Consider the following 27340-nt stretch of genomic DNA (forward strand, 5'->3'; position numbering starts at 1 on the left):
ATCAGAGGTAAGCAAATCACATCCCTTTTTAGCACTGTACTATGCAAGGTGTGGAAGACGTTTCCCAGGTAGTATCTTTTCATTTTCTTTGGTAAGAAGTTTACAGACTGAATAGAACTTGCCAAGTTTACATTTGCACTGTCTGCCAAATATGCAGACAGACTGAGCAAAATCTAATTCATATATGAACAATACATCAACAATTTTTGTTTTATGTGGTTTCTTTATAATCTTTACAGGAATCAAAAATTCAACTTGCAACTCCATTTTTCAAAGCAAAGTACCTAAGAGCTAGGGAAACATCTTTGTGTTGCTGTGATTCCATGCAACACTTGATAGAGTGAAGAAAGTATGATTGTTGGTAAGATCCAACAGAATCAGCCCTCCATGTATAAGAAGCCAACACACCTGTTATCAAAATTTACCCTTTTTTCACCAACAGGATGTTTTAGTTGCAACCTCTGAATCAGGAAATGTAACTTTCGTCAGTTTCATAGAATGATCAAGGGAAAAAATAAAATGTGTATATCCATGTTATAGGTCTATGTTAATTCAGTGCCTACTATTTTCAACTGAGCGACAATGTCTTTTTGGAAGATGAAAAAGTACAGATGGATTTAGATGCACCTGCCTGTCTCATTCCAGACTTGTGAGACTCAGTCTCTGCAGTCTTTTACATCCCCATCTCTACTAGGCCCATATTAGTTTGCTAGAGCTGCCATAACAAAGTACCACAGGCTGGGTGGCTTAAACAACAGAAAGTTACTATCTTACAGTTCTGGAGGCTAGAAGTCCGAGATCAAGGTTTTGGCAGGCCCATGCTCCTTCTGAAGGTTCTAGGGAAGGACCTGCTCCAGGCCTCTCTCCTAGCTTCTTGCAGTTCCTTGGCTTCTGGCAGCCCAACTCCAATCTTCACGTGACATTTTCCCTGTGCACATATCTGTGTCCAAATTTCCCCTTTTTATAAGGATTCCAGTCATATTGGATTAAGGACCCATCCTACTCAACTATGACCTCATTTTCACTACTAATTACATCTGTATTTACTCTATTTCCAAATAAAGTCACAGTCAGAGGTAGTAAGACTTAGAACCTCAACAAATCAATTTGGGGGCGGGATATAATTCAATCCATAACAATGTCCAATCCCAAATTCTTTTCTGCATATTGTGCAGTATGGTCTGTTTTGGTTATCTAATTCCCTAATGCATGTGTCTTTCTACCCATCTATAATAACATATCATTATATACTAATATATGTAATAATATATATTATACATATTTCCATATATAATAACTATACCCTTCTTTACTGGTAACGATGGAGCATTCTGGTATTGGTATCATAACTATTCTCATTCTCATTATCTGAACTTCCAATGGACAAAGATGACTGTTAATGCTTTGATTACAACATATTTGAGTTGCATCATTCAGCGTAATGTGATAATGAATGATCCATTATTTCTGTGATTTGCAAATCATGGTTGCCATGATTTTTTTGCATCACAGGAAAAGATTTCACAGGATGTGAGATTTTCAGTGGTAAAATGGTAAAACCCGGATGGATTTGGGCAGGCCACTCCCATCTTTGTTTTATTATGAATTTTATTATAATGAATTCCAAATGGCAGGTGAACTTTTTCATTTTAATACATGATCAAAATCACATTCCCAGCGATGAGAAAAGAGGAATGAAAAAAAGAGTAAACCTCTCTAACTCATCTAGCACAAAGAAGCACTTTCAAGATAATAGGAAACAAATTGTCTTTCATATTCCAAGTTCCTGGATGTTTCGTGGACTTATTTTTTAGTTTTGATGATATGTTTGAAGTTTAGGTGTTTCCAAAGGAAGTGGTTGGAATGTTTTAGTTAAGAAAAGGTCAGAAAAATAAGTAATTGTGTTCAGTTGGAGATCATCCCAGGAAAATTAAAAAGCTGAAATGTCCTGCTTTTCTCTTACCATAGTTAAATTCTGCAGTGAGTAGAGCAAGGGATCAGAGCTTTGAAAATAGCGTACAGGTAGAACATGACTCTTGGAGAGGCAAAAAATGCAAGGAAAATATTTACTTTAGTGAGATTCTTACTTGAGGCAGACATATAAAAACCTTAGAAATATTTTTACTAGGACAATCCTCTATTATAATGAATTCATGTATGTAATAAACATTTACTCTTATTTTTAAAGATAAATTCTCTCATTTATGACATTGCCTTTCCGCCCTCAGTTAAAGACAGCTCTTCTTCCAATCTATTTTTTCTAACAATCTTCTTCTGTTTAGTTGTTTTAAATCTATGGCATTCTAGGTAACTATATCCAATGTTTAGAGGGTATGACAGACCAAACTACTGTAAAGTATGAATTAATACATTCCAAAGGTCAGCCAAAGTCTTGCTAAATTACTTACTGTAACTTTCAAATAAATCATTTTCCCAAAGATGAGATCCAATACTGAAATTTTTTTTAAGTTTTTGTGATTTCTAAAATATTTTCAAGCGGACACACCAAAGTCATGCAAAATATTGAAATAATATCATAGCAACAGTTTTACTCTCAAACTTCAAGAAACAATTTTAAATATTTCTCTCTAGTGAACTTTAAAAATACAAAAAAATATGAAATATACTAAGGTTTTGTTTTTTTGTTTTTTGTTTAAGATTTTATTTATTTGACAGATAGAAAGAGAGCCCAAGTAGGCAGAGTGGCAGGCAGAGGGAAAGGGAGAAGCAGGCTCTCCGCTGAGCAGGGAGCCGGATGTGGGGCTCGATCCCAGGACCCCAGGATCATGACCTGAACTGAAGGCAGCCACTTAACTGACTGAGCCACCCAGGTGCCCCAATATACTAAGGTTTTTTGAGAGTTTAGAAAATTATTTCTTCTAACTCCTTTCAAATTGGTATAAAATTAAAAATAACTATTAACCAAAGTATCAGGTTAATAGCAGATAAAACCTGACTTTATGATAGTCTTTAAATATTAAAAGTTACTAGTAAAAATTATAAATTTGATATGTTGCTTTCATCTCAATTTAGCCAAAATGCAGTATCATCACACTTTGAAAAGACTTTCTCTTGAGTTTATAAAAATTGGGCACAGCATCCTGGCTTTTCTTATAATTTCTTTAACCTCTTTCCAAAGAAAATGGTTAGTTCTCTCATTTCTAACCCAGTGGTTCTCAAAGTGTGGTCCCCAGACTAGCAGCATCAGCATCACCTAGAAATTCGCTAGATACGCATATCTTAGGCCCCATCACAGACCTACTGAATCAGAACCCCTGGGGGTCAGATGAGCAACTGAGTTTTAACAGGCCTTCTAAGTGATTCCAATATTCACTAAAGTTAGAGAACCACTGTCCTAGCTTACAAATGACCTACGAATCCCTAAGCCCTTGGGGAAACTACCTCCCTACTTCTCTGAAACTGTAATTAGTGAAGATTTACAAAGCCCCCCATCAGATCCCACAGCATTATGAAGGCAGACCAGCTACAGCCCTCCACAAGTATTTCCTGACTCCTTAATCCCCAGCGGGGTCAAGTATCTCAACAGATCTCTCTGCTTGTCAGGATGCTTACCCCTGCAAGTATCTATATTCCTTGTGTCTTTTTACAGTTCTATCCATAAAGCCTAGTGCAGTGCCTGGCCCATATTTCCTGAGTTGAACCTCACCTGCTCCTCAGTGTGAAGCAAGCAGAATCACCTCCAAAACCAAAATCCTAAGAGTCCTACAAACCTATTTCTGAGTGGGTGAGCACTCTGATGAGAATGTTAGTATTCCATTCTAAAAGAAAAGGAGAAAAATATCCAGATTTTAATTTTGTAAAGAGATCAGTAGCAAAGAATTAGAGGTCATCATAAATGTGTTATGATAAAAAGTCTGATATTTCATTTCTAAAACTTGATACATTTACATTCGTGAAGCAAGACAGAAAAAAAGTGGGTAGACAAGTAAAAGAGATGGGGAATATCACCTCACACCCATCAGATTGGCTAGTATCAAAGACAAAAAAAGGAAGTGTTTACAAGGGTATGGAGAACAGGGAACCCTCATGCACTCTTGGTGGGAATTCAAACTGATGCAGCCACTGTGGAAAACAATACGGAGGTTCCTCAAAAAATTAAATTCTACTTCTTGGTATTTACCTGAAAAAAAAAAAAAAAACCACCACCACCAATTGGGAGAGAATCTTGCACTCCTATGTTCATTGTAGCATTATTTACAACAGCCAAGATACGGAAGCAACCTAAGTGCCCATCAACAGATGAATGGCTAAATAAGATGTGGTGTATATATACACAATGGAATATTATTCAGCCATAAAAAAAAAATGAAACCTTGCCATATGTGAGAATATGGACAGACTGGACCTAGAGAGTTTTATGGTAAGTTAAATGTCAGAGAAAGACGAATACCATATGATTTCACTTATATGTGGAATCTAAAAAAACAAAACAAATGAACAAGCAAAACAGAACAGAAACAGACCCACAGATACAAAGAACAAACCAATTCATGGTTGCCAGAGGAAAAGGGTATTGGTGAGGGAGGGGGAGGGTGGCAAAATGGGCGAAGGGAGTTAAGAGGTACAAACTTTCGGTTATAAAATAAGTCATAAAGATGTAATGTACAGCAAGGGGATTAGAGTCAATTATATTGTAATAACTTTATATGGTGACGGATGGTACTAGACTTAACGTGGAGATCATTTGGTAATATATAAAAATATAAAATCATGATGATGTAAGCCTGAAACTAATAAGATACTGTATGTCAACTATATTTTAATTAAAAAAAAAAGAGGTAGGAGAATTTGATCTAGCTATGGATCAGAAGGGAAGCAGGTTATCAGTGAGCATGCCAGCAAACTAAGGAGCCCTTTATTAACTGCATGACCTTGTGGTTGTTACTGAATTTCTCTAACCCCATTACCAGATCTCTATAAATACAGTGAATACTTTGTACTAGAACTGATGTTAGGAGTATGTGGCTGCCGCCGCCACCTTCCTCATCTTCCCCGTTTTGTGGAACAGTGGAATGACAGGGTTAGAATTAACTGATAGATGGAAGTGTCTAAGAATGCCCTTTGATTATTACCACTGTATCCCGATGCTGATGGCAGAATTTCCATAAATATTTCTTGGCTGGCTGACTGTTAGAATCTTTCAAAACCTTTTTCTATTTGGGGAAGTCATTATGATAATTAAGCAATTAAGTCTGGAGAGGCAGGGATAGTCAGTAAATGATCACAGCCCTAGGCATGGAGGCCAGGATTTGAACCCTAGCTCTCCTGGGTGCCTTTGGGCGAAGCTGATCTAAATTTCAGTTTCTCCATTTGTCAAATGGGCATAATACCATCTTTATGACAGAACTGATGTGAGAATCAGATGAGCTATGTACTAATGGCAGCCAAGAAAAATATGAAAACAGAAAAGGCACTCAAAAAGTGAAAAAAAATTTGTAGTTAAAGGTGAAATTGAACCCAGTACTTTTTCATACCACGATTAGAAAGATTAATTAAGTTTCAGGACAAGTCCTAAAAGGCCTATTCCTTCCTGTCTATGTATTAGTCTTCAGCTCACTGATACTTGGGTGACTTCACAGGAATGAAGGGCCCAGCTGAGGAAGAGGTAAGATGAATGACACATCACCATCACAATTAATGAGGACTGAATGTGGGCTCACTATTGCCATTTCACTATAAAACATAAATTATGTCAACACATCACTCCTCAGAAAGTGGTTAATGTTACTTTCTAACTGTTGCAGAAAAAAATCCAATTTCAAAAGGAAAAGAAATACTTCTAAGGGTTAACTGTTTTATTCACAGAATAGGTTATGCCAACTTTCTACCTCACAACCATACTTCACCCAACCCAAACTTCACTCTGTTCATGACAACTTTATGTTCATTACCATCACAATGTAGGATTGAAATGGCCTCTGAAGATGGCCTACTTCTATTACCCACAGATTTTTTTAATCCCATCTACCAAAGCTCTTTCAATTTGCCCTTCAGCCTGGACAACTCCATGGCAAGAAGTGCAGCATCTCTGAAAGCTGCCTTGGGAGCCATCTTGGGATTGCTATTCAAAAGTTCCAGAACTACTGCACCCTCTCTGACTTCCACTCGCCAGTCCTACTTCTCTGATCCTGGCAATCCAAAATCTCTTCTTCACATGATAACCCTTCAAATATTTAGAGACAGAACATATCTATCTTCTTTCCAGGTACCATTTCCAATTTGCTCAGAAAATTCTGGTCTACCGTCTTCAGAGTTCCTGAGCCTTATTAACTGCCAGTCTTCAGAAAACAAAAACAAAGAGAACAAACAACAAAAACCAACCAATCTCTTGGTGAAAAGAACCATTTGCACACAATAATCTCTACACAGTAACCAGTTAAATCACATACGCACATACATCTTTTGGAAGGCACAGGATAACCTTCCAAAGAGAATTTTAGCAGAACATATAAATATACCTAAAAATGTACATACCACTTGCCCAGAATTTCCGCTCTACAGAATTATTCTTTGAAAATAATTGTGTATGGCACAAATATGAAAAGATATAAGGCTGTTCACTTGATTTATACATAATGGTGAAACTCTGAACAAACATATAACAATAGGGAATTGGTTAAATATGATTACATATCCACATGCCACCAAAAGAGATAATGATCCAACCAGATAGCCTGAGAATGAAAACATTTTCAGAACTTACAAAAGACTTAGAGAATTTACCTCCTTCCCCCTCTTCCTTAGGAAATCATTTGAGGTTATGCTGCAGTACAATGAATGAGTGAACCAAGAAAGACAGACATGGGATCCAGGAAACAGTGGCCCCACACTAGGAAAGTCATGGCAGGAAGTCCAGGACACTGGGCAGCAGACCTAGAGAGCAATCTGTTCACACTGCGGTGGAGAATGGAGAGCTCCAAGGGCTGGGAAAAGATGATCGCAGAGATGCAATGCTATCCTCCAGAATATTGAACAACTCAAATGTTAAGCGTTAAATGATAAAGGCAAATGTTGCAAGAAAAAAAGGGGGGCATCAGAAACTCTAAGCAAAAATTAGACAGGAAATGTAACCTTGCTTGTGCAGTGAACTCTTTTAATATAATTGTCATAAACATGTATTCATTTTTTCTGTGCAGGATCAACTAGATATAAAGGAAAACTTAATATGATTACGGAGTAAAAGGTAAACAGCTTAAAATCTTGGCAAGACAAAAGTCCAAGTACAAATGACAGAAATCGAGAAGTGAAGTAGACACAAAAGGAAGAATAGGAGCACTAATATCTTCACCTTAAAAAGTATCAAGAGGTGCTACAGAACCAGAAATAAAAGTTTTCAGAGGAAGTTAGAAACTAAAACTCCTTTCACAACAATGAAAGGAAGAAGGGAAAGGAAAGAGAGGTGTGAGCATTAAATTCTTACCTGTCATAGCAAGAAGATAATATTCTCTAACAATGACAAATAAGATGTGGGTGACAGTCTCTGAAGATGGCCAGAACCAATTCCTTCCCTCCCTGTATGTGCACAACGCTCCTCATAGCAGGAGGTGGGCTTTTATTTTCCTCCCCTTGAACCTAGGCTGCCCTAGAAAGCTCACTTGACCACCAGAATACAGTGGAAGTAACATTCTGAGTCCTTCTGAAGCGAGGTCATGAGAAGCCCTGCAGTTTCTTCCTGAGAAGCCCAAGGCACACGGAGGGGCCACATATGGGCGTGGTAGGTAGCAACCCTGCTGAGATCCCAGCAGAGAGCCTGCATCAATTGCCAGCTACTGGAATGAGCCCCTTTCAACCCAGTTGAGCCTTTAGGGGATTGCAGTCCCAACTGCTACCTAACAGCACCCACATGAGAGACCCCACACAAGAACTGCCCTGCTTTCTTTCCTTTTTTTTTTTTTTTAATATCATTAAGAACTCATTGAGTCAATGGGTTTCAATGGCCACAGCAGTTATTCTAATTGATGATCAAAATGTCACATTTTTAGCCAACAGGACAACCTTCATGTTGGTTACTGTGTCCTTCTGACACAACCCCATTAGTCTTTGATAGGTTCCTTGCTTTCTAACACAAGATTACCAGAGTTATTTTGTTGTATGCAATACTTCAATATGTAAAACAAATTTTAAATTTTAGTTTTGACCCCATTTTTGCAATATATAGTCATACACAGAATGCTGTTTTTGACTTATGCATATACACACAAGACAAAAATAGAAATACACTCCTAAATGTAAATGGTAATTAAGTAAACATAGTTATCTCTGGGTTGTGGGATTGGGGCTTTTTTTCTTTTTGCTTGTCAATGTTTTCTAATCCTCCAATAAAAATGAATGACCTGTCTAATTAGTTTTTTTCAAATGGCCTCTGTTTATGTATTATTTTTCATAGCTTTTTAAATTACAATGTTGCTATAAGGGGCCTTAACCACTGTTTTCCAAATGTATACTTCTGTGGTTCTCTTTCTACCCTTCTGAAGTTCTCCTGTGCCTCTTGTAGAGGATCATCCTTCTTCGGTCCCTGACCTTGCCCTTGACCATACTGCCTCCACAAGACAAACCTTAACTTCTAATGGCATATGGGCCCCTTTCCCCTGGAACAGCCATGCTATCGCCACAAACCTCATAGCGTCTAAAAGTTATCTTTCTGCCAGTGTCTCCCATTTCCTTCCATAGTATCACACTCCTCTAGTGCTCTGGGTCATTTTGCCCTCTTCATTCCCTTCATCCTCTGAAATCCAAATTAGTCACCATGCTCTATTGATTACAAAATAGCTTTTAGATTTTTCTTCTTCATTAATATGACCACCACCATAACCACCAAAATTAAATTCTTCATAATCTATCACCTACATTTATTCTGAGAACCTCCTAGAATATATCCTCCCCCATGCAGTATTTCTTCTACATATCATCATCAGCTTTACCTTCCTAATATGCCAATTGTATCAAGTTATAGGCTGGTGACGTGGAATGTTCATTCCACCAGGTGACCCCATCTGACTCATCCAAATGGACAGCCCCTACCAGGCGCACACAGACCCCACACCCTGACAACCGAAGTCCTTACTTCCACCCCTGAAGATCTCACCTCTTCTCCTCAGTGATTTTCCTCATATCTTCCGACCTAGGAAGCTCTCCCCAACTCTTTGCTGCCGATCTAAACATAATTTTTTTTTTGAGGTTGTGTGCAAGTCCCATCTATCACAAAAGCTTTCTTGGGAAATTCAAAAAAGCACAAATATATATAGGAAAATTTATGTACAACTTATATTCACTGTAAGAATATACATCAAGTATTGTCAGTAGTTATCCCTGAAGAATCAGACCTAGAAAACATTACACTTACTAAGCATCATATTTCAACAAACTTAGAATTTTGTTTACAAATATCCACATTCAGACAAAAAATTAATAGAAATTAGCACACTCATCTTTCCATTCCCTAAATTGCTAGAGCATTACTGATTTATCAGTGGGTGATGTATTATTTGAATTTTTTGATAGTTTCCTATGCTTAACTCTTAGCTAGCTAACGGAATCCCACAGGTTCTATCATATCTCCATCCCCTACCCCCACAGCTCCTTAGTTCACAACCACACAGGGGTGTAGAACTATGCTTCAGTCATCTTGCATCTACGTTTTCTGCTCCTGTCCATCAATGACTGGCCCCATGTTTAACCCAGTATACCTGTGAGAGCATTAAGCATGGCACACACTTAGGGGCATAGGTAACCATTAGATAAGCTTTAGGTTATGTGTAATTCCTCATTACCTCATCCCCCACTCTCCTACTCAAAAAAACCTACTGAAATACAAATGAGGTAGATGTTATTAAAGGAGAGGTGAAAGGTTGAAGTCTACTCTAATATTTTTAGATAAATGAATTACAGATTTTGACACTTTACTGTTAGTGAATTTATGATAAAACTCACAACTCACTTCTGGCCAGTATGGGGTTTCCACCTCTACCATCTACCTTTGAGGAGCTTTGCCTACAGTAAAACTCGTACTTGCCTTGGCCTCTACACGACTCTATGAGGGAAAACAAAACAGGATTTGTCTGATCCCTTCTGGAGCTTAAAAGAAAATTCTCCTTTTAGCCAGTGATTATGAAAATCTGGATTTTCTTACCACGGGAAATTTAATTTTCTTCAGCTGGGAGTGGCTAGGGTTAGAGCTTTAGAAGGTAAGGGAGAAGGGTAACTAAAATGATCATGCACATACTCCGGTTAGCGTGGTTTTAGATACTGTGCCGCCATCAATGGCCTGGGGTGGGATGGGCACCCTATCCCACCACCAGGTCTAGAGAGAAGTTCCAGGCATCCGCAACTGGACACCTGTGTAAGGAGGTGACTGTTCGGCAGTAGCAATAATGAGGTGCTTTTTCATAGGTTATTATACTGACCTAGGTTATTATAGGTTATATTATAGGTTTCATAGGTTATTATACTGACACATTTCCATGGAAACCCTTTTCAGAGTACCATCAATCTAAAAATGAGATTTGGGAACAAAATCCATCCTATACTTAATAACTATTTGCTGAATTTTAATCATTCAAGGCTTTTGTTTATTTATTTATAAGGCAATCGAAGGTCTGAGCTAACACACAGGACTGGATTGCCAAATCAGATTCGTGTGAAACTGTGATCTTATCTGGTATTAAGCTTTACTAAATGTTCCAAAGATTGAGGCCATCAAATTATTCAGAGGACAAAGAGAGAGGTGGGGGACATCAAAGGCACCTGGTAAGCCAGATCTTCCCTCTGTTGGACAGGCATCTCTGGCCCAGAAGAAATGAAGGTTCACGAAGTTCCCCACAAAACAGTGAGAGTTTAACTTGTAAAACATCTCCGTCCTCTACCCCCAGAAAGTTGTACAGCCGAGAGGACATTCTCCAAGGAGGAAGGCCTCACAGCTCCTAGGTTCACATTACCATATAATCTTCCCTTTTTAATATTTTATTTATTTATTTGAGAGAGAGAGAGAGAGAGAGAGAACTCTGAGGGAGAGGCAGAGGGAGAAGCAGGCTCCCCACTGAGCAAGGAGCCTGATGTGGGTCTTGGGATCGAACTGAGCCGAAGAAGGCAGAGGCTTAATGACTGAGCCATCCAGGTGCCCCACATTACCATATGATCTTTAGCCAGGGATATCTTAAAGGCATTTCAGAGTTAAGGTCTCCTCCTCCTAACAGAGGTCAGTACTCTGTTTACTCAAGGGCCCTGCTGACAAGATTAGACGGGAGTCACCTGCCCTCCTTTCTCACCCTCCCTTTCTTCCAAGAAGCAAATGGATTTGCAGGCCAGCTGCTTTCACCCCTTCCTTCCAGGGTTACTTAAGAAGTTGGTGACAGAATTTAGCTTATTCTTACTTGCCCATTGCCTAGCTCCCCAGCATTAGAACCAAATCAGATCATTTTAACAAAACAGCTGAATCACAGAATCTCAGAATAAAACTTCAAAGATACTTTAGTGTAAACTCCTACCCAAAGTTTCTACTTACTATATATCTGTTTTCATATCTATCTGGTTGAAGATATCTTATGGTAGAACTATTTTAAAAGGCCACTGTTATAATCATCTATTTATTTACTGGGGATGTCTCTTCTGTAAAACAGAAGTCTGACCTTCCTCTCTTTTACTGTCCCCAGAGGTCCCAGTTCAAACACCTAAATTAATCCAGAATAAATCTACTCTTCTTCCATTTAATAGTGCTCTCACATTCCCAAGGGCATTTCCAAACTACCATGTCCTACAATTTATCTTTTGTAGGCTGACCTCTCTGGATCCTTCAACTGTCACAGGACAATAGCTTCCTAATCTAATCTCCACTGTTATCTGGCAGCCCCTCCCCCACACCAGGCATATGCAAGGTCCGGGACACCAGATAATGAGCTTGGGTGTGGTCTAACCAGGAAAACTGTCATTTTTGTTTGAATTGGATGCTCTGCCTCCCCTAATAGAGTCTAAATTTGAAACCAGCTTTCTTTTAAAGCAGATGTGACATGCTATTGGTACAACTGAAGTTTTGGTCATTTATCACCTCTGGGTCATTCTTCCCTTCTTATACATTGTCACACCTAAATGCAAAACCTAACATTTATCACTGTTAGGTTCCATCTATTTGTTTCAGCCTATTGCTCCAGCCTGAAAATGTAATATATCATCCAGCATATTATTAGGTCTCCTTCCTAGCCTTGTTTCAGTCATTTGACAGGCTTGTTAAAAAAAAAAATGTGGTAAAATATACGTAACATTAAATTTACCCTTTTAACTACTTTTAAGTGTTTAAGTCTCCAAAATTTTTCTTTTTTTTTTCTTTTTTTAAGATTTTATTTATTTGCGAGAGAGAGAATGAGAGACAGAGAGCATGAGAGGGAGAGGGTCAGAGGGAGAAGCAGACTCCCTGCTGAGCAGGGAGCCCGATGCGGGACTCGATCCCGGGACTCCAGGATCATGACCTGAGCCGAAGGCAGTCACTTAACCAACTGAGCCACCCAGGCGCCCCAAGTATACTCTAACTTTTATCTAAAGGTGTGGTTTGATTGGGGAATGGCATGATCCACAAGAAACACAGAAAAAAATGAAGGCTACCAAAGAGATCAGAACAGGAGTACAAAAGACAGTGGTTTATCCTTAAAAATAGGATTTTAAAGCATAATTGTATTCTCGTCCCTTATGATAAGAAATTACCCTGTCACATTTCCCCTAATAATTAGTATCCTGACTGAGGGGGGGAAAGGTGAATACTAGGAAAAAATCTGTAGGATTTTTACCTTTCTATATAGACAGAAGAGAAGATTCCTTAAGTTCTAAGTTACTCTACCAGAGAATTTTAAAACTCCAATAAATATACTGGAGAGAGGTACAAAAATAGTGATCAAGACATTATATAACCTATATATAACCTATTAAATAACCTATATTTAAGAGGATCTTACTTTTCAACTATTCAGTAGAGCATACATTTAAAACCTACAGATAACTTGTCTCTAAGTTTTAGTTACAATTAGACAATCTTTTGGGGTGTCTGGTTGTCTCAGTCAGAAGAGCATGTGACTCTTGATTTCAGGGTTGTGAGTTCAAGCCCCACACTGGGTGGAGCAATAATTTAAATAAATAAATTTAAAAAAAAAGAAAACCTTTTAAGAAAAGAAGTTACTATAAACAGCTTAAATAGTTGCATACTTATCAAGTCATAATGCTTCCACATACCAGTTCTCATCTTGTAAGTGAAGAAATTCATAAAAGTTTATACAAAATAAGAGTAGTTGTTGCTGTTATTATTTTGTTAACCTTACTTAAATTGCACAAAGTGACATGGGAATTTACTGCGTGGAACAAAAATTTTTCTATAGTTTAAACAGGAAATGTAAAATCTATAAATGACAAAGGATCACTACATCTATAAGCATTTATTTTCTGATTTTTTTGTTTCCCTCTGAATAGATTCACTTTAATCAGATAAATTTACCTCATACCATTCATTTATTTCATACAACAGAACATAGGAAGCCACCAAAAAAGCAATCATCCCCAGAAAACACTGCGGCTGATTTTCTTATCAATAAGGCAAGAGTTAATTTCTTTGCACTTTGATTTTTTTTTAATAAAGGCATAAAAGTCCAAAGAGAAAACAGTATTCATCCCACATAATTAAATACTCAACCCACCAATCCACACACAGCCAGCCTTTTGCCAAGGCTGGGATTTAGGGGCCGAGCAAGAACAGCAGCTCATCGTATTCACATTTCCAAATGCACGTAAGTAACCTGTTATCTTTCATCGGCTTATATTCTTTTCATAGCACAATGGTTATTTGTGACGCATGTTCAGAGAACATACTTCTGCACTGCAGCATGATATTAAACTCACATGGGCACCCACACATTCTTCCCAGATTTAATCAGTATTTTGTTAGTGAGCTTTCATGTTTTTTTAAGCAAGTGGTTAGGAAGCAAGTGCTTGTACACCAAAAACTTAAGACCTGTGAAAGGTAAAAGTCTATATTTTATAACGACTTATAATCTATTAAAATCTAAAAAGAAGACAAACAGTAGGAAATGCCAGTAAAAATAGCCTACTGGTTCAGAAAAATATAGTGATTAATGATACCTTTTGGGTATACATAAGCACTTATTTATAGCATTAAAACTAGCATAGTTTTTTTAAACATTTATATTAATTTATGACTTTAATGGGTGATAAAGAGAGATATTTTTATATATCTGATTCTTGCAGAAATAATGCCAAATTTACATCTTATTCACCAGCTATCTGTGTGGGGGTCAATATAAAGTGGAAGAATATTATTAATACACATTTATATTAATTTTTTAAAAACCCTCCAAATAATCACAGATGTCCAATAATATAAGGATTTTAGTAATACCAAATAAGAAAAAAAAATCCAGTGGTTATATTTAAGTTTTAAAAAGGAGAAAACATGGAATGGTATACCATACTATTACATAAAATTTATATTATTCTAGGGACACCTCGGTAGCTCAGTCAATTAAGTGGCTGACTCTTGATTTCAGCTCAGGTCATGATCTCAGGGTTGTGAGACTGAGCTGAGCTTGGAGTCTGTGTTTCTCTCCCTCCCTCTCTGCCCCTGCTCCCTGCTCTCTCTCTCTTGCATGCATGCACACATGTACACTCTCTCTCTCTCTAAAAAAAAAAATTTATATTATTCTAGTTTACATATGTCTATTATTTCCAAATATCTATTTGGGGACTGTTGGCATATCTAGGTTGAAAAACAACTGATTGTAGAGAAACCTAACAAACATACAAGGGATATAAAATTGCTAATTTACAAATATATAGTGTAGAAAAAAAATTTTAGACATAAAACTTACTATGCATTACTGCCTGAGATTTGCTGTGAGTACCCTCTATTAGCTCAGTCTTGGAATTCTGATGAAGTCTCTGAGCAAGACTCCCCCACTGCTCCAGCCTACTTAAATGTAATTACATATATACATGTAATTGCACAAGAATTAAACAGAAAAGAAATATTGTAGTTGGTTATATAAGAACCTATTCCTAGCTCTGGCTGTTAAGTCATAAATGCATCTAGAGAGACAGGCAGATGTCAATAGCTACGTGATCCTAAAGGTTTTAAGTGAAAATTCGAGAAATTGGGGTTATCTGCCTTAAATTTTATGAATCCAAATAGACACACTAATACAAACACACAAGTCATTATTTTTGTTAATAAACAAGATAACACATCACAACAGTGATCCCTGAAAGCATCTGGAGTTGGTCTTTATAAATTGAGAACTGTAAGTTTCGATTTCCGTTCACCCTTAAGTCATCACTCCCCATCTTGTCTACTTGTCAGGCTACTGTAAATCCTGGCACTCACCAGTACAAAGTGGTATGCATACAGCGCTGTACAATGGTGAATTATAAAATATTTGTCACCAATCACTTTCCAATACAAAATGAGAATCAACAAATCTGAAAGAAGGAAAAATAAGTGAGATATTACATAGGAAGAAGGCTGTACTTTTCCCAGTGTATTTAACTTTCCTCCTTAACAACTTGTCACAGTCCATACTGAGCCCACGGCACTTTGTTCATACTTCACTAGTCCAGTTACCCACCTTATTGTAAAGTACCTGCTTCCACACGACTGTTCCCCCCACTCTACTGTGACCTCCCAGGATGAGGACCAGGTGTGGGAATCCAGCATAGTGCCCACCACACAGGTAATATATTGGTTGAAAATACAAATGAATAACTTGTTTCCAGGGTTAAATAAAACGGAAATGTTACTGAATAAAAATAATTTTTAAATAAGCTTAAATTACTGATGTTTGTGACTACAACAACTCACACAGATAAGATGTTTGGAGAAAAGGTACAAAATGACCAACTCATTCATAACACAAATTCAACAAACTATATTTAAAAATTAACAAAGGATATGATTAAATATTAATTCAAAATAGCAACAAAAACAAAACAAGAACTAAAACTATTAAAAAGATATGCAAAGAAAGAGGTCAAGGCCTCAATTTCTCCTTAAGAGATCCTGAAACCAAACACCATGATTCCGAAAATAGTTTCCCTTAACAAAACAGAATGTTTAACAAAACAGAAACTTCTCAAAATGTTAACACAACTATGTTCTTTACCAAATGGCTACATGTGAAAGGCAGACATGGAGACAAATGGCTATCATGAATGGAAACCAGGGGAGGATTCAAGGCTTATGGGACTGGAGCTTATATAATATGGGAACCTTCTTTTATATATTAAAAAAATGAAAATTACTGATACAAAACTAGATGTGAATATTTTTTAAAAAGTGATCAGATTATAAATTTTAAAGAGAAAACAAACAGTACAAATGTGGAAATCAAGAAAATATAACACTATTAGTAACTGACTGCATGATAGACCTCTCTAGATATATTTTCCCGACGAATTGTAGCTGTACCCTCTTTGGTCACCAATTTCTATGATAATGACCTTATAATATTTTCCATAGAGAGAATAAAAAGAATTCAATTTTCGTTCAGCTTGGTTTAGAAAAGTCGGTTTCAGTTCATAATTCTTTTTTTTAAGTGCTTCAGAGTATTATATTATTTGGGGAAACCTTTATCAAGTTTCTTTCATACAAGACTTTCTGGGTGGTGACTACTCTTTGAACGGACAAGGCTCATGAAGCGGTGCAAGAGGTGTACTATAAATTGTGTGTCATCCTTGTCAATGACAGCATTTTGTGCCAAACAAGCAAATCTTTTTCCAATGTATTCACATGATTCACTCTTCTTTTAATTGGGCCATCAAATAATCCAATTACCTATTCACTATTTTAATTTGAAATTTATCTCTTCCTCCTAATGAATTACTGTGTTTTGGTATAATTTAATCTTTTTGTTATAATTCACTTCTTGATGGCAGAAAATTTTCTATTGAGCCCATCACTCATCTTTATCACTTTTGTTTCATATCCCATTATTTTTATTTGTATTTTTCAGCTATTTATTACATTTAAAAATTATATAATAGGGTTCCCTATATAAAATGTCCAAATCAGGGGTCTGTTCTTTTTCTCTTGTCTTACAGAGACTGTCTAGAATGTCTTTTCAAAAAGTTTAAATGGTATATTCTCACTTAATTTCTCCTTTGTCTCATAGTATAGAAGTCTATTCCAACCCCTTCCCACAGGAGGAGAAATATGACAGAGGGAAACATGGAGTAGAAAGAGTCCATGATCTTAACTGATCATGGCTAAAACAGTTTCCTTTTGTGAACTTTCCCCAAACAATACAAAACTGCAAGCACAGGAACACATTTCAAGGGCCCTTACAAGTGAGAGAAACTTTGATGCTTAAACTTCATTAGCTTCCCAGGAATTCCACCTGAGAGACCCTGTAGACCAAAAAATGGACCATTGCTAGTAAAAAAATACCCAGGCCTAACTGAGGCCCCACTCTGCAGCTCTATTGTCATAGAGAACCAGAGAGCCAACAGGAAAAATGTTTCATGTTCTACCATCACAGCAGGTATTTTTTTCCTCTTATGGGTCCTACAAGTGACTTCTCCAATAAATAAACCAAAAGCATAGACTATGTATTCTTTGTAAAATCCCATGAGTACTTTAAAAAGAAACACAGAGTGGCCAACATATCACATACCAGAAATGAGGTAGCCGGAAGCAATAGAGATATTCACTTTCACAAGCGATGAATCACCCCTATAAATATTAAAAAAAAAAAAAAAAGATTTCCTTTTTTTAGCACATGGTTATAAATGACAGCTACATTTTTTTCCTATTGAGAAATGTAATTAAAATGCTCTCTATAGATTCTTGAATGGTAAATTGTCATTTGTACCAGGCCCTGTGTTAGCTTGAAATACTTCTAACTGCACAAATAATCATAATTTCTTATATTAGCTATAAGTTCTATATAAATAATTTTACCAAAAGATAACTTTTTATAAATGTGTTCTCATATGATTTGTTTGTGAAAGAATTCAAATGAATTTCCAGATGCTGGCTGGTTTTTGTTTTTGTTTGTTTTTGTTTTTTATTCCTTATTCTAAATCAGAGATTCAAATACTCAAGAAATCATCTAGCCTGCCCCTGATCTTAAGGCAATATACTAGATCAGTATCACTTTACTGATGACTGGAGAGATCTGCCTATTGTCACACAACTGGAAAATGGTCACACAGGACAGTTTAATCCTGCTGTTTCGACACTTATATATATCAAGATCCTACAATTTGCCCTAATAATTATCTTTACTCCAAGAAACAAATACGAACTATCAGTCTTGTGTTTGGTTTATAATGTAAACTACTGCTGAAATGAACACAAAATTAAACTGATAACAGCTAAATTGCAAATGGAAAGGTTTAGCAGAAGTCCTGTCTACTTTACAAATTCTGATCTGCAAATATGACCCAGGAAAATTGAACCTGGACTAAACTGCAGCATTAAGGAAAATGTAAAAAAAAGAAAAAAAAAAAAAGACTCTCTGTCCGTTCATAGAGTAGTCACCACCCAGAAAGTCTTGTATGAAAGTATAATTTTTTTTTTATAAAATTATACTATGGGGCGCCTGGGTGGCTCAGTTGTTAAGCGTCTGCCTTGGGCTCGGGTCATGTTCCCAGGGTCCTGGGATCGAGCCCTGCATCGGGCTCCCTGCTCAGCAGGAAGCCTGCTTCTTCTCCCTTTCCCACTCCCCCGGCTTGTGTTCCCTCTCTTGCTGTGTCCCTGTCAAATAAATAAATAAAATCTTTAAAAAAAAAAATTATACTATGTAAAAGTTTGATAAGGACAAAAACTGACCAGTGAATTAAATCTTTGTCATAAAATTTATCTCCCAAAAGAACTGGTTCTGTTGACAATCATTACTACAATAAAATTAGGAGAAAAAACTTAGAAACAGTTTAGGTAGATTACATAAAAACCTCATCATGGAATTAACACTAAATTGAATCATTTTGAAAAATACCTTCCCAAAGAAAACTTATCAATACTGGTAGAATTCTGATGGGCATAATTCTGTATTTATTAAAATGATATTGTTGCAAACAGTCAAAAATTAAATTGTCCCACATCCTCCAGAGTCCGTATCTACTACATTTACGCAGTGCTTTCGCAAACATACCTCATCTCTCAAACTAAGCTGAACTAAGCCTTCTTGTATAATGCCAGGAAATACAGTTTGCAATATCTCTGCCATTGGAATGACATTTAAAATTTTCAAAGAGTGATCTTAGAAATTATCCTATTATTGCTGAACATCGTTATTATCAGTATTTCAAATCTTTTCATGCGGTACTAACTTCCTCTTACATGGACATCTATAATCCTCATTTTTATCTTTGAGATCAAATGATGGGTTAAACACAAGACTGAGTCTTAAGTAGATTATTATCCAACTTGACTATCCTATCTCAATAGTTAACTCATTTTTGCTCAGAACAGTGGTTACAACAACTTGGTTTTACTCACTAACTCAGTATAAATGTTTACATCATCATCATATTCTCCTGTCTTGGATAACAATTGTGACACTAGTACAAAGTGGCCCTCATTATTTGTATTCAAATATAAAATAAATCCTTTATTGCACCTTGCTGAAATAAGTCTGAACACATGCATTTTAATAAAACATGCGCCATCAATATGTTTTCCATTTGAAAGTAAGAAATGTTCTTATTAATAATTAATATCAAAACATCAATCAAATTGACTATATTGAAAAGAAACAGCTTACCAAAGTGGATCAGCCTTTGCAACCTCATCAAAAATCAAAATGTACAGGCCAAAAAGCCCAACCACCAAAGAATGGCATGTAGATCCTACCCTGAAATGAAACAAAATACATACAAAGATTTTAGATTCTTTGCAATGAACTGTATTTCTGTCAAAACATTTAACATTTTGAAGAAGTTAAATCTGGAAGCATTTAAATATAGGAATGGAGTACATCTAAGAGTATAATAATACAAAACTGCCATTTAGAAATCCAAGGGCTATGAGTTTACTTTGGAATTAATAACAAGAAAGATGCCCAGGTCTACAGTTTCCTGCTAGAAAATTGTGGAATCACTTATTGGTTAAAAATTCCAAAGCAGGGGTGCCTGGGGGGCTCATTCAATGCATCCGACTTGATCTCAGCTCAGGTCTTGATCTCAGGGTCATTGAGTTCAAGCCCCATGTTGCGCTCCACACTGGGCATGGAGCCTAGTTCAAAAAAAAAAAAAAGTTCAAAGCAGAAGCTTATCTGATGGTGCAGTTGACAGAGTTCTGTACAGATAGACGGCAACTGGCAAGTCCACTGCCCAGCACCTTGCTCCAAGCCCCATCCCTACCAGCATCACTGCAGCATTAGTTTCCTGCTCCAATCAGTGAGGAATAACTTCCAAATCTACTGACCTTAACCAATTCTAAATCCCTGAATCAGAATTTGAATGGATCGTGAAATGAAAATGTATTGCCTTGGAGATTTCAGTGTTAAATGCACATTCCCATGCATGCTACACTTGGTTCCTGTAACCAATCCATTAGAAAGCTAGAGCAGCTATTATGAGTCTCTTTTTATCATTATTATGAAACCACTTCTAAATAGAAAAATTGAGGACCATGAATTTATACAGAAAATCTATTTTTAAAAGAAATGCTCAAGTGAAAGCAAAATTTTGTTCACGAGATCCAGGCTGAATTCTCTTTTATAGAAGGAATAAGGTTTAGATGAAAAACATCAGTTTCTATGAACATATCTTGCTAATAATTTAATGGATTAACCTAACACCCAAGCTCTACGATATGCTACTTAAAGAAGTCTACATAGGATACAATATCTTTACTCACACAATGAAAAAGTTTATAAGAAATGAAGTTTCTTTTCTCTTCATTAGAATAAAGGAAAAAAGGAACAGCAAAATTTTCTTTAGAAATTAATAGGATGTAAGAAATTTCTGTCTAAAATATGACCCCAAATCTTTAACAGTGACATATATCAACCAATCTGGAGCTTGATATTAGAAAATCTTATAGTAACTTGAAAAATCAATATGCTTGATCTAATAGATGATGTGGGCCTAAATAGATATATCATGTTAAATCAAATCATATTTAAATGATCAAAGATCCTCACTAATTTAAAGGCACTGACAAAGAATACTTTGCAATACCAAAGGAACATTTTGACGTGTGAATAGTTAACCCAATTTATCTGGTTTACAAGTCTGGAATTTTCATGTCAAACGTACCTATGTTCCAAACATAGCTGTTTAAGGATGTAAGTTCTTTTATGTCAAATAAGACACTCCATCTAAATACTCATACAACCAGCTTTCTATTGCCATTCAAAAAGTCTATGAAAGCAGAAAGTACAACCTCTCACTAACTTGTTTTAGTGTTTAATAAACTTATATCAAAAAGCTTCCCCTTGGAAAAATGAGAACTTTTTGTTCCTGATACTCAGCCCTCAAATTCCCTTTGTGTTGAAATGTTACATGGTAAATGGGAAGGATTACAAGCCCTTAGCTGATGGAAATGGCATATAATTCATGAGAGAAAAGTTAAATCTTATTTGGATCAGGAAAAGCAAATACCCTCTGCTTACATACTCTCCTGCATTAAAAGTCTATACTTTCAGAAACTTCTGTTTAGTAAACATTTCACAGTCTATTCTTTAAAATCAGACTCTTGGCAAAGCAGGGTGTAGATTCCTTACTGTCTAAAATGAAACACCAAGATGCTACCCAAAAGAAAATTTTTTTTTCAAAGAAGATTAAAAAGAAATGTTTGTGCTAATAAATAGACAGGGAGATAATGGAAATAATGACCATTGTAGAATAGCAATTTAAAGTTACTGATTTAACCATTTGCAAGTAGTAGGGGTATTACCAATAGAAATTATATAGCCCAAACAGACAAGAGTTAAAAATTAGAGAAGCGGATTTTAAAATTAGGAGTATTTCAACACAATAGGACTTCCTATACCATAGAAAACAAGTGGATATAAGAAAATGTTTTTTAATTGTAAGATATAAATAATACCTGTAAGTATGTATTTTTTTTCTGAAAAAGCAACAAGTAAGTACAGCAATTTATCACTTATATTTAATTAAACTGTCATCTCTCAGGTGTGAATTTTTTGGTGAGTTGTTTTTCCTCCTGTCCTTTTTCTACTGTAGGGCTTAGACCATGCATTGTTCAGAGACTCTTTCCTGATTATTAGTAAGAATTATGTGGGTTGTGCTGATCTGGGTGTTTCAAGACTGGAAGGTGGATTTCAAGACATATACATGTACTTTACTCAAAAAGCAGCAAATCTTTTTTCTTTCTTTACACTCTACCTCACAGCTTAAGTCTCATGTAAACCAAACTGGAGTGGGAACAGGAGTAAATGTGAGAGAGAAACAGAGAGAACTCCATTTGAATAGGGTAATGAATATTCTATAATCCCAGACTCCTTTTTCAAATAGGAACTCGGTTTCCCAAGTGGTGATTCTGTGCACCACAGAATGGCAGTGATAAGACTGAATAATGCAAAGTATTTTTCAATTTCATTTCATTTCATCTTTGCCTCTATCTCTGTACCGTCCCTACTTCGTTGGCTTGCTGCTCTCCAAGATTCAAATGCCCTTACCTACCCTAACCATGTGAAAGGGAAATGAAAATAGTTCAAAATTTACTCTCAGAAAATCTGTCTCCCATCCCGCTCCTCGCCTCTTCTTCTCTCTCCCTCTTCTACCTATCTTCATGTTAGAAAGGGTTTTAAAAAATAATGGCTAGTATCTTTTGTATCCCACTTGTGAACAACATCTTTGTACTATTTTTAAGATTAAAAAAAAAATCATACTTCTTGTTTTTCAAAACTACATGGAGAAATAATTCTCACTTTTTGGGTAAAAGGAGCTATAGCGTGTATGAACCAGAAATATCAATGTAAGGTGCAAGAGGAAACAACTGAAGTCTTAATCACAGTCTGAGTTACAAAGTGGATGCCTACGAACCAGCCTGGCTCAAAGATAAGGGATTTCCTGTCAAATGTGACCATTCTCAAATAAATACTTAGACTCTGGCAGAAGTTAATTCTAAAAGGAAATTGCAATGAAAAATAATTACAGCAATTTTAGAGACCTGCTGAATTCATTTTATAGTTAGCGTTAACTTCAAGTAAGTAACAACAAAAAATATACCCATAGCTGCTCTAATTCACCAGTTTGCAAATGCACGGTGACGTGGGGGCGAAAAGCTCTCAAGCACGTGAAACGGTCATCAGAGTCATTTTGTGTTTGAAATGTTGTGAAAGGTTAATGAGTTGCACACACAAAAAATCTGTAAGCCAACTAATTAAAATTCCCATAGATTTCTATACCCTTATAGGTACTACTCATTTTACATTTTTTTCTTTTGCCTTAAATAAAATCTAAAAAGCAATTTTTACTTTAACAAAAAAAAATAGGTTCCAATGGGCTCTGAATTATAATGAAAAGTTCATTAAAAGAGAGATACAGATGTGCTAACCATATACCACACTCTGGTATAGCATTTAACTGCCCTCAGTCTGGCTAAGCCAGCCAACACTATATATAGGCTACTCACAGCCACAGCTAACATTCACTTCTGCGATCACTTCCAGAGAGCACGTGTTTGTTATCATAAACGTTTCAGAGGAGAATGCAAAACAGGACTCTTCTGCAGTCAGCTGGAGTCTCCTTAACCTTCCCATGCTTCCCCAGAAAGTTCAATTTTTGCTAACATCTTTCAATAGAAGACTTTTTATAATTTTCTTGTATGAGATCTATCTACTTACTTTCCTTTTATTCGTAAGGTCAAATAAAAGATCTGACCTTAAATTTTGTTAGATCTTAAATGAAAGATTTTTTGGAAATATTTTAAACAGTTTTAGTTCATAAAACTAACTTTTTAAAATCAGTTACATTTTCAGATGCTTTACCTTGAGTTCCATTCAATCTTCTTCTCAAAGCTGAGACTATTAAAACCTGGAGAAACTTTTGCTGAAAACCAGAAACTTATAAAGTAGAAAAGAAGCTGAAAGGTGAGAAAGCTGGTAAAAACAGTGCTGAAGATCAGTTTGGTGTTGGTGTCCATATTTCTTCAACCTGTTAAGAAAAAACAATGGCTTTCAATTACTTTAAATTGCTCATAAGAAATCTAAATTAATTTTTTTAAGAGTATGTGCTTATATTTTTAGTAATTTATCTTAATTTAGCACAAATGTAAGAATACAAAGAAACTAATAGACTTTTAATTCTTTACCAGCTATTTGTCGTGTATCTTGTATTTGTATTTAAAATTAAAAAGGGAAAAATTATCCTAAATATCTGTTATCAATTTTAGAAGGCAAATTTAGCAGCATGATTTTCAAAATTATCTAAGTCTTTGAGTTTAATATTAAGAGAGCATTTCAAGTACTATAACTGAAGGTATTCTTTTAGTAACATTTTTAATTAAACTTAGGAAAAATCACCTGATTTCTCTATGCCTCAACTTCCTCATCTATAAAATGAGTCCATTAGATAATTTCTAGAAACAATTAGGCCAAAATCATTATAAAGCTAAGATTATCTACAATATCAAAACAAAATAATTACATTATAAAAACTAACTGTACAGTGAGACAAATGACATTTAAAACAAAATTAAAATCTTAATAAGAATAATCCCATCTTAGAAAAGAACCATACCACTGTTGCTGCTTAAATTAGTATTTAACTTTTAAAAAGTATTCTGCAATCCCACACATCCTTGGACCAAAAATCCTCCGTGACTTTGTATCTCTAAAATAAAAGATTTTTATAAAAGAGCTTCAGGTTTTAAGGGTAGAGTTAGCAGAAAGAATAGTAATATGCATATATACACATTTAGAGTATTTTTTCCTATCACTGAACTGAACTTTATTTGGACCCTAAAAATCTTAGGAACATTCAAAAGAAAGACACTAAAGCATTTGCTCATATCCAGCAAATACAGCATTTCTAGAAATGGCTCCATCTTTGATAGGGCTGACCCTCAAATGAAAAGGAAATGAATCGATACATATTTCCAGCTGCCTAATGTGAAGAAATAAAGTCCCCTACTGAAGCCAATTCACTAGAGAAAAGCCAAGTCATTGACTGCACTAGCAATAACCCCACTTCATTCCCTTCCAACCAGGACCTTGTAATAAGAATCAGGCTCCCACAGGGCCCCTTCTGACAGAACTCATGTGTCTGTAATGAGTTCTTTCCCCATTCTTTCTTTCTGGTGTGTGTGCTCAGTAAAAATATTGATATTACAATTCTCCTCCATGAGATTCCATTAACTTTATTGCTCATTTACTTTTTTTTTTAATTCAACATGTGTTTTAGGGTATTAAAAATTTAATTTGTGATCTTTTAGCCTAGGTTTAATATTAACCAATACATAAAAGTTTTGTACATAAATTAAACATCATTATAATTCACTAAGTAAGATGTAAAAGAGAAAATGGTTTTCTAAGCTTAAAGCAAATGGGGAACTGGAGGCCAGGTGGGCAGATAAATGAAGAAAATGAAACCAGTAACCAGAAAAGAGTGGAGAGTGTAATCTTCAGTGTGAGGATGGTTTGCCCCAAAGGGTTCTGTATGTTCCCTGCTAGTCCTGGAGGGTGGCTGGACATGAGCTACTTACTTACTTTTGTTAAAATTCAACTATATAATGAGCATTTGTTTCATTAATGTTTGCTAAAGTTATAGAACAGTAGGTATCACACAACATTATCCATTTTATGAACTATTAACTAGTACATTAACAAAGAAGCACTCGAACAACTCACCATTAAGAAATTCCTCATTCCTACTGGAAGAACAAACATTATTAAAATGGCTGCACTACCCAAAGCAATCTACCCATTTAATGCAATCCCTATCAAAATACCACCAGCATTTTTCACTGAGCTAGAACAAACAATCCTAAAATTTGTTTGGAACCACAAAAGACCCCGAATAGCCAGAGGAATGTTGAAAAAGAAAAGTAAAGCTGGAGGCATCAGGATTCTGGACTTCAAGTTATATTACAAAGCTGTCATCATTAAGACAGTATGGTACTGGCACAAAAAAAGACACCTAGATCAATGGAACGGAATAAAGAGCCCAGAAATGGACCCCCAACTATATGGTCAACTAATCTTCAACAAAGCTGGAAAGAATATCCAATGGAAAAAGGATAGTCTCCTCAAGAAATGGTGTTGGGAATACTGGACCACTTTCTTACACTGTAGACAGAAGTAAATTAAAAATGGAGAAAAGACCTAAACGTGAGACAGGAAACCATCAAAATCCTAGAGGAGAACACAGGCAGCAACCTCTTCGACCTCAGCAGCAGCAACTTCTTCCTAGAAACATCGTCAAAGGCAAGGGAAACAAAAGCAATAATGAACTACTGGGACTTCATCAAGATAAAAAGCTTCTGCACAGTGAAAGAAACAATCAACAAAACTAAAAGGCAGCCTAGGAATGGGAGAAGATACTTGCAAATGACATATCAGATAAAGGGCTAGTATCCAAAATCCATAAAGAACTTATCAAACTCAACACCCAAAAAACAAATAATCCAGTTAAGAAATGGGCAGAAGACATGAATAGACATTTTTCCAAAGAAGACACAGATGGCTAACAGACACATGAAAAGATGCTCAACATCACTCGGCATTCGGGAAATACAAATCAAAACCATGATGAGGTATCACCTCATCCCTATCAGAATGGCTAACATTAACAACACAGGAAACAACAGATATTGGTGAGTATGCAGAGAAAGGGGAACCCTCTTACACTGTTGGTGGGAATACAGACTGGTGCAGCCACTCTGGAAAATAGTATGGAGGTTCCTCAAAAAGTTAAAAACAGAATTACCCTATGACCCAGCAATTACACTACTGAGTTTTTACCCAAACAATACAACGGATACTGATTCAAAGGGGCACATGCTCCAATGTTTATAGCAGCACTATCAACAATATCCAAATTATGGAAGAGTCCAAATGTCCATCGACTGATGAATGGCTAAAGAAGAGGTGGTACAGACACACACACACACACAATGGAGTATCACTCAGGCATCAAAAGAATGAAATCTTGCCATTTGCAACGACCTGGATGGAGCTAGAGTGTATTATGCTAAGCAAAATAAGTCAGTCCGAGAAAGACAAATACCATACGATTTCACTAACACATGGAATTTAGGAAACAAAACAGATGAACACATGGGAAGGCGGAAAAAAGAGAGAGGGAAGCAAACCATAAGAAACTTTTTTTTTTTAAGATTTTATTTAACTGAGAGGGAGAAGGA

General features: G+C 36.1%; 1 protein-coding gene across 2 annotated transcripts in view; it reads right to left on the minus strand.

The window, feature by feature from the left end:
• The window catches only part of TLCD4 (TLC domain containing 4), a 104178-nt gene that overhangs the window by 23373 nt on the left and 53465 nt on the right, over positions 1–27340 (minus strand). For both annotated transcript variants that reach the window (XM_064588776.1, XM_054512730.2), the window contains 4 exons: positions 23967–24132; positions 19770–19859; positions 17676–17734; positions 15392–15486 (listed from right to left, as the gene is read on the minus strand). In XM_064588776.1, coding sequence (XP_064444846.1) covers positions 15392–15486; positions 17676–17734; positions 19770–19859; positions 23967–24121 — 399 coding nt within the window. In that variant the 5' untranslated portion in view covers positions 24122–24132. The remainder of the gene's footprint in view (positions 1–15391; positions 15487–17675; positions 17735–19769; positions 19860–23966; positions 24133–27340) is intronic.

The sequence above is a fragment of the Mirounga angustirostris genome, unplaced genomic scaffold, assembly GCF_029215605.1.
Source record: "Mirounga angustirostris isolate CCGP_5_RB_7025 unplaced genomic scaffold, mMirAng1.0.hap1 SCAF_4, whole genome shotgun sequence".
NCBI classification, from domain to species: Eukaryota; Metazoa; Chordata; class Mammalia; order Carnivora; family Phocidae; genus Mirounga; species Mirounga angustirostris.